Here is a 9,136-nt window from a genome sequence, read left to right on the forward strand (position 1 = left end):
GAGCGGGGCAGGCGGGGGCCGGAGCGGGGCAGGCGGGGAGCGGAGAGGCGCACTCGGCGGCCGCGGGCACCGCGCTCACTGGGAGCAGAGCCGGGCGGCGGCGCCGCGAGCCGCCGAGTGCGCCCGCCCGGCGCATTTCAAACCGGCCAATCGGCGGCCGCCCGCGGCGCGGGGGCGGGGCCTCGCGAGCTCGGGCGCGGCGCCCGCGGCGCTGGTCGCCTTGGTAACCCAGGAACACAGCCTGAGGCAGAGCGGCGCCGCGCCGCGCAGGAGGGAAACCTGAGGGAAATCCCGACCCCTCCGCTCCGACCGACGCAGACGCGGAGGTCTCCCCGCCTCTGTCCCCAGAACCTCGAAGGCAGTGAAGTTCGGCCTGGAGCGCTCTCAGCTGGCCGGCTGGCTTCCAAGCCACCTCATCATCTCATTCATTATACTACAGTTTGTGTTTTATGTTTTCCTTTCACGCTTGGTTCTACATTTACATTTTCTCTTCCTTTGGATTTATTTTGTTATTTTGAGAAGTGTCTCGTGTATCCCAGGCTGGCCTCAAACTTCCATGATAGCCACCAAGATGGTACTGACTACACCAACTTGGCAGTGAGACTTTCGTAAGTTTCCTTCTTTTCTACGTATGTATTCATTTATTTATTGTTCATGGTGCTGGGGATCAAACTCGGAGTCTCACAAATGCTAGGCAAAAGTGATACGACTAAGCTACGTACGCCTAACCTTTAAATTCTTGATTGTGATGTTTGCAGAGATTAATAAAAATCTACCCGCTGCTGTGTGCAACAGCCAGAACCTACTCGTCTTCCACGAATTGATTCTGTCACTTAATCTCTGCCCCTGCGCTGATGGCCGTCAAGGATGTAGTCGCACCTGTGTTCTGAGATTCAAGCCCCATTCGAAACGTAAGGACCAGCTCTGACAAGGACAGTCAGTTTAATAGCCATAGTTTAATGCCCATATTATTGGACATTAGTTTTTCCAATATCTACTATTGTAAACTGCTACATTGAATAATCCTGGAAACTTGTTCTTTTATAGGTGGGATAAATTTCTAGAAGCAGATAGTACCTAACAGGCTTTGCAGCCACCGTCTTTCAAAACAGTTCCATTTGACAGCCCTCTCACCTCTAAACCACAAGTCTAGTTGACAAGCTAGGTTGGTTGCTGAGACCCTCAGTGGAGCCCTGAGACTATTCTTCCTTTTCAACTGTGTCACCTATCACCTAGCACACATGCTTGAAACCTATCTGCACCCACACTCCAGTCTCTCTGCTGTCTCTCATCCTTCCTTTCCTCTGAGAATGCCTCATCTTCTCAGCAGATCCGCTGGCAACCCTACTCTGGGTACCGGAGCCCCTGCCGCCCCTCACTGCTCTGTTGACTTCAGCCTTCACCTCTCAGCTGACACTACCTAGTCCTCCCCGGCTTATCCCCCTCAGCCTCACTAGGTGGCATTGTCGCACGCCCAGCGCCTCGCACTAAGGGCTGAAAGGCCGGAGGGGCTCTCCCTTTGCTCCATCTGCCGCTTTTAATCATGTCGGATTTTCTCTCCCTTGCTCCTATCCATCCATATTAAAGCTCTCTAGCTATTCATTTTCTTAAAAGTCTCAATCACTTTAGCCTTAAAAGATCTGCATTTTTCTCAAGAATCAGAGATATAGACCAGGGCAAGTATGATAAAGAGGACAAAGTATATCTGGGAGACATCTTTTTTTTCCCAGACAGTGTTTCTTTGTGTAACAGTCCTGGCTGTCCCAGAACTTGCTTTGTAGACCAGGCTGGCCTTGAACTCACAGGGATTTGTCTGCTTCTGGCTTCTGATTGCTGTCCTTAAAGGTGTGTGCCACCACCACCCAGCTGGCAGGCTTTTTTTAAAGTCAGATGTATGGCTCAGTAGTTAAGGGTGATCGATGCTCTTTCAGATGACCCAAGTTCTGTTCCTAGCACCAACTTTTGGCTGCTTGCTATACCTGTAAATAACAGCTTTAGGTCTCCTACACCTTCCCTGTCCTCCAAGGGCACCTGTACTCACATGCTGACACCCCAGAGACAGACACACATGTTTATACACAATTAAGACATAAAAATCTTTTTAAAGACTTACTGTATTTCCTGAATGTTTGCCTGCATATAAGTTTGTTCACCATGTGGGCACAATCCCTGAAGAGGCCAGAAGACTTCATCAGCTCCCCCAGAGCTAGGGTTAGAGACTCTTGTTAGCTACCATGTGGGCTGGGTACCAAACCCAGGTCTTCTGTAACAGCAGCGATGCTCTTGACTGCTGAAGCAACTCTCCAGCTGTCTAAAACATAAGTCTTTTTTTCTTCTTAATCAGATTCGAGGAGCTGATAACAGAGCTCAGTAGAGTGCAGGCCTAGCACACACAAAGCCCTGGGTTCAACCCGAAGTGCCTTGTAAACTGGGTTTGTTGGTGTGTGCTTACAACCTGGGTTCTCAAGAGGTGAAGGCAAAAGGATAAAAGGAGTTCATGTTCATTCTCAGCTCTAAAGCCTGTTCAGGGCCAGCCTTGGCTACAGGATACTGTCTACAACACAACATAACATAAGGCAGGCTGCTAGGTGTGTCTGTGCACGCCTTTAATCCCAGCACTCAGGAAGCAGAGGCTGGCAGATAAGCTGTGAGTTTGAGGACAGCCAGGGCTACAAGGAAGTCTGCCTAAAAAGAAAGGGAGGGAAGGAGGAAGGAAAGAAGGAAGAAAGGTCAAATTTAAACTATAATTTCTATCTCACTGGTGTCCCATGCTGCTCCTAGGTCATCAGCACCCTCCCCCATCCCTATCCCTCAGCAACTACTGCTTGTCTGTTTCCTTCTCTGATGGTTGACTTTTCCAGACTTCTCTTTTACTCAGTATAAGGTTTTGAAATTTATCTCTGTGTTGCATGCCTCAGCAGTTTATTTCATTACCAAATAGTACCACATTGTATGAATGCTTGAAGATTTGTCCATTCATTAGCTGGTGGAAATTTAACTTGTCTTTCTTTTTTGTAATTATGAATGAAAAAACTGTAACTTGCATTAAAGTCTATATATATATAGGAATGTGTATTCACACTTTTCTTTCTCCTGGGTAGAACTATGGGTCTTGTGGTAACTGTAGCTTTAATTTCTGGGCAAGAGGGGCTTGTTGCAAATTATTGAAAGGGGACTGGCAGTGTGGATGCTTAAAACTATTTTGTTTCAAACACACAGTGTGATGGTTAATCTGCAAGTAGCTAAGACGCTCAGATCGGCAAGTCCAGCTGTGGGAAGTCTATAAATGCCAACTGCTCAAGCTCAGAGTGTTTGAGAGAAGGAGAGAAAATGGAGACAGGGCAGTTCTGGGACATGGACCCATTCTACACACCTCAGTCGCCCTGACTGGTTGTTTATCAGTTGCCATGGAAACACTGGCGGGGAGGGGGGTGTTCCCATGCAGCTGAACAATGAAAGGGTAGGTGTTTATCTTTTACATACTCCAGAAACAAATAAATCGATCGTGTAGAGGGGACTCTATAACAAACCCACATGAAATAAATCCAGACTTGTTAGCCACATTAGCCACACACACAGAAAGTGGAAATCACTATCCCCGTAGTTTAGACTGCTGAGACCAGTGATTCTCAACCTTTTTAATGCTGTGACCCTTTAACACAATTCTTCATGTTGTGGTGACCCCAACCATAAAATTATTTTTATTGCTGCTTCATAACTTTGCTACTGTTATGAATCGTAATGGAAATATCTGTGTTTTCCAATGGTCTTAGGCGACCCTGTGACAGGGTTACCCAACCCCAAAAGGAGTGGAAACCCACAGCGGGAGAGCACTGGCTTAGACTTTACCCTAGGCTCCAGACAGCAGGAAACTGAAACAGAAAAGTCCTGACAGGGCTTAGTAATTCTGAAACCTGCCCAACTCTCGAGGACCCAGCCAGTCAGGAGATACATCACGGCCAAGTGGCTATCTCCCATTCCTGTGGAAGGGGTTATAAATATCAGAAGGGGCAAGTGGCAAGAAGCTGGAAAGGTTTCCAGTATTTTGCAACACATTTCTGAATCTGAAATTGTTTTTGTTTTTTTAAGTAGGATTGGTGCTAGTAAGGTGGCTAAGCTAGTAAAGACGCTTGACCCCAAGTCTGATGACCTAAGTTTGATTCCCAGGACCTACATGGGGAGAGGAGGAGGGAACAATTCCTGTAAGTTTGTGCACACCACACACACACACACACACACACTCTGCAGGAAATCTTTTAAAAGGAGAAATAGAGTATAATAGTGTTTATGAACCCCCACCTCCACCCTTGGTGATGAGCTGCATCCCTGGTGGGGTTTGTTGTTGTTTTGAGATCCCAACGTGTTATGTATCCTCTAACTGGTGATCCTCCTGCTTGTTGACACCCAAGTGCTAGAGAGCGTAAGTGCCGCAGCGTAAATTTCCTCATCTTAAGTCACGTGGGCCAAACCTGCTGGTTCAAGCCTTTAATCCCAGCACTCCAGCAGCAGAGGTAAGCAGATCTCTATGAGTTCAAGGTCAGCCTAGTCTATATTACAAGTTCTAGGCCAGCCAAGACTACACAGTGAGACCCTGTTACATACACAAACACACACGGACACACACGGACAGGGGAAATAGCTCATTAGTAGCAATTGGGAAGGAAAACAGTATAGATAGCTTGTATTTCATCTTCTCAATATTTTTAATTGTGTTCATATGTGTGTGTCTACACAGGTATGTACCTGAAAAGGCCATAGAAGGGCCTCAGGTCCCCTGGAACTGGAGTTCCAGGTGGTGGTGGGTTGCCCAATGAAAGTGCTGAGAACCAAACTCAGGTCCTTTGCAAAGACATATGCCCTTAGTTGTTGTTTTTTAATTTTTATGTGTGTGCCTGTTTGTTTGGACGTGCACCATGTATGTGCCGTGCCTGCAGAGTCCAAGAGAGACACTAGATCTGCTGAACTGGGGTTACAGGTCAGGAAAGGCCTCTATGCAGACAACTGGGGCCCAAGCCTGGTTCCTCTGCAAAAGCTGCACGTGCTCTTAACAGACAAACCATCTCTCTACCCCATATGACCTTCTTTTGATGAGTTTCTCTCTCAGTAGCTCCAGTGGTTAGTGTAGGTTTTTCACTGCGTGGGTCTTATGCATAGTGTCCTGGATTCCGTTCTCAGCAGCAAAAGGTGGAGAATCACCTGGGGATTTTTCTGAGTAACCTAGTACCCAGCACCCCTGCCTCCCTCCATCTCATGTCAGCATGCTTGGGCCTGAATTTGTTCATTTCACGTGGTTGGGCAACGTTTAGTCGAGGTGAAGTAAGATATCTTTGAGCTCCTTTTCATCTGCTCTTCCAGGAGGCCAGGTCTAGAAAGCTGATGCTTAGACAAGATAGCAGCTGATAACTGCCTTGCCAGAGGTGCTTTATTGCAGAACTCCCTGCATTCCATGCCTTAGGAGGCAGCACAGGAACGCCCTGGGGCACTCTCAGGAGAAAACTCAGAGCAATTTTAGAGTTCATCATTGTCTTCCAGAGTGCAGTTCAACAGTTCTGGAAAGAATGGCCTGACTCCTCTCTTTCCAGTAAGATAGCCCTTGCTGGACCCAAGGCCCCAAATGCCTGCCACTAATCACCAGCCAGCCTGGCTCCTGTGGCCTTTGAAACCTCTCCAGAGCTGACAGCTTATCAGAGCAGCCGTGCATGAGCTACCTTTCTCCTCACTTCCCTAGGTCTGTTTCCTTCCAGAACTTATCTTTTTCCGGACTTATCTGCCTGGCCAGTGGTGGGTTCACAAGGGCAGGCCTTTGGTTCACATCTGTCTCCAGAGTGTCAGCCCTACACCTACTGTTTTGTTGTTACTGTTTGCTTTGTTAAAATGTATTTTATGTGTATGGGTGTTTTGCCTGTATGTCTGTATACCATGTTCATGCAGTGCCCATGAAGAACAGAAGAAGGCCTCGAAACCTTTGGAAACTAGACCAGGGGTTCTCAACCTTCCTCATGCTGCAACCCTTTAATACAGTTCCTCATGTTGTAATGACCCCAACACAAAATTATTTCACTGCTACCCGGTAACTGTAGTTTTGCTACTGCTATGAATCATACTACAAATATCTGTTTTCCAAAGTTCTTAGGTGACCCTGGTGAAAGGGTTATTGATCCACAAAGGGGTCAAGACCTCACAGGCTGAGGACCGCTGAACTAGAGTGATCCTTGTTGCCTAATGACTCTCAGACTGGCCTCAGACTCACCGTGTGGCTGAGTGTGACCTGATCCTGCTGTCCCTGAACCGCAAGCGTTGGGATCCCAGGCATGAAACACCATGCCTAGTTTATGAATTGCTCAGTATCATAGCCAAAGGCCTCATGCATCCTGGGGAAAAATGCTCTACCATCTGAGCTGCACGACCAGCCCAACTTAGAACTTTTTTCCACTATAAAATTGGGGCTGTGGAATGTGAAGTAGATGGGGGAATGCCACTGACAATGTCAGATTGTTGTTAAAGAACAAAATTTGTTGTGCAGTTTGCAATTAATGTCCCCAAATTTACCAGCCCGTATAATTGTATCAGTCTCCCCTTCCAGGGGAAAGTCAACAGATAATAAAATAACAAAACCATATTTCTTGACCACTCAACATTCAAAATATATTGGTCATCAGAGGATGAGGCTGTGAGCTACCAGAAAGGCCATTGACATGGCTGAGCTGTTTAATCCTGGAGGGAGTGTTACAGGACAGAGGGTATTCCAGAGTCAGCTAAGAGGACTTTGCCTCTCCCACCCCCCCCACCCCCCGCCCAAAGTCATTACCACGTGCAGATCGGGGGCTAATGGGCCTCTTTAAAATTTGTATCAGCATTTCTGGACTTTTGGAAAACACTATAAAATGGTGAACTTTAATGCACCAAACAAGAAATTGCCGTTTGGTACATGATCCTAATAACAGCATCTCCAAAGACAACAAATTAACCCAGAACACCGCTGCATGGCTGCTCCCATGGTGTGGTAAATTGCATGCACACTTGGAGTCCAGGCAAGGGTGAGTGTACCTGGATGGACCTGTCCATGCCGATGCCGGAACCGGAGGCTGATGTTAGAATGTCTGCCTGATGCTCCCCCCGCTGTGACAGGACCTCTCACTAAGCTGCTGTTTAGGTAGACTACCAGGCCAGCGAGCTCCTAGCAGCTGCCCACCTCTGTCCACCACGGGGATGCAGGTCCATGCAGCCACACCTAGGGTCCTGTGGTGTATGTTAGAGGATATGGACACTCCTTAATGCTCGCACTGAACCATTTCCGGTCCTATAAGGCAACCTTTTTAGGGCAAAATGAGGAAGAGGCTATAGTGCGTATGAATGTCGAATATTTGGTAACCACTGGTCCAAGGATGGACAGACAGCTGCAGGTCGATGTCCCCAAATAAGTACTTTCTGTGCAGGGCAGAAGTGATTGTTGCACAGGGTTGTGGCTCTTAGCAGAGTGGTCTTTTGGGTTTTGTTATTGTTTTGTTTTGTGATGTTATCATTTCATTTTTGAAGAAGGGGTTTATTTGGGCCTATTGTTCAGAAGGGATATTGTCATCCATTGTGGTAGGGAAGGCACAGATCCTGAGTTTGAAGCTGGCTCCGCAGTCAGGAAGCTGGCTGACCATGTTTGATCTGCACACAGGAAGCTGAGCACTGGTGCTTTTGTTTGTTTTGTTTTGATTTTTAAATCAGCATGTATGCCCAAGGAACTCTTCTCCAAGCCTCCTGGCTTTACTTCCTTTTTAGTTTAGGGTTTGACCCCTGAGACTTCATTTTTATTTATCCACTTAAAAAATACAGCAATAGTAGGAAGCCCTGGAGAAAAACAGGGACACGCATGCAGACAACAAGTTGCTGGAACTTTGATCAAGCCACAGGTGAAAGCACCACAAACGTCTCCAGCATTTCCCCCTGGCCCTCCTGTGTTGGAGTCCTCCGGGGACGTGCTCCTATCCATATTTCCTCTACAAAAACCTGCATTTAACCTGGAAAAGCAGAGCCCCAGGCTCACCCCTGGGAATGCATGTCACAAGCTTACCTGGTGTTTTTGTTTCACAGGAAAGCCTGAACACTGGGCATGTGACTGTTCCACGGGTAGGGTCTCCAACATCCTCTGCACAGATACTAAGTCTGGCAGCATGCTGGGCATGCCAACACAGTCTCAGGCATGGGACATCCCCAAAGACAGTGCTTCCACTGCCTGAAAAGGTGACAGGGAGCCCTATAGGGATGGCATCACTTAGCTCCAGAGGCCAACACATCTTATCTGTACTGTGGGATAATTTGCAGCAGGTCCTGAGGCTGGAAGTCCTATTGCTAGGCTTGGCAGCAAGCTTCTAACTCACTGAACCATCTCATCATCGGGACAAGCAGTTAGTGATATAAAATTCATCAAATGTAGCAGCCTATTTCAATTTTAAACATTAATACAAAAACTATAAGGGCAGGGCAGCTTGCTTAATCTGACTGTTTAAATAGAACTGTTCTTTAGAGACAGACTCTCATGTATCCAAAGATAGCCTCAGTTTCCCTAAGTATTGAAGGATGGGTTTGAACTTCTGATCCTCTGATTCTGCTTCCCTGGTGCTGGAATTATAGGCATGAGCCACAGGGCCAGGTTCATGCTGTGCTGAGGGTCGAAACCAGGGCTTCAGTGTAATGGCACAGGCCTCGAATCCCAGAACTTAGTAGTAAGAGGCGGCATGTCTCTGTGAGTTCGAAGCCAGCATGGTGCACATAGTAAATTCCAGGACAGCCTGAGCTACAGCCTGAGACAAACAGCTAAAACCAACCAACAAACGAAAATAGGTCTTTGTATAGTCTAGGCAAGTATTTACCAACTGAGCTCCAGTTCCAGCCCCTAGACACCCATTTGAAATGAGTTTAAAACTTAATATTTCAATAATTTGCCTTACCCGGGACTTACGCCCATGTCCTCCCTCTTACGGAACACATACAGAATCTGTGCGTGTGTAGACAACTTTCCCCAGTTAAATACGCCTTTCTGATATGAACCCATAAACAGTATCAGGACATCAGTCACTGGGAACGATTTGGCCACTGTAAGCCAGCACCACAACCAAGGCTAACACTGAAGTCCAGCATGTTCTGC

General features: G+C 47.2%; 1 protein-coding gene across 1 annotated transcript in view; it reads right to left on the reverse strand.

Annotated features, from left to right (window-relative positions):
- Kif23 (kinesin family member 23) overlaps positions 1–904 on the reverse strand; it is a 29,201-nt gene extending 28,297 nt beyond the window's left edge. Inside the window, exons 1-2 of the mRNA XM_055622085.1 lie at positions 880–904; positions 54–351 (exon numbers count right to left, since the gene is read on the reverse strand). Of these exons, the coding sequence (XP_055478060.1) occupies positions 54–351; positions 880–904 (323 nt within the window). The remainder of the gene's footprint in view (positions 1–53; positions 352–879) is intronic.
- Between the last annotated feature and the right edge of the window lie 8,232 nt (positions 905–9,136).

This window comes from Psammomys obesus, unplaced genomic scaffold (assembly GCF_907164565.1).
Source record: "Psammomys obesus unplaced genomic scaffold, mPsaObe1.curated_primary_1811, whole genome shotgun sequence".
Taxonomy (NCBI): domain Eukaryota; kingdom Metazoa; phylum Chordata; class Mammalia; order Rodentia; family Muridae; genus Psammomys; species Psammomys obesus.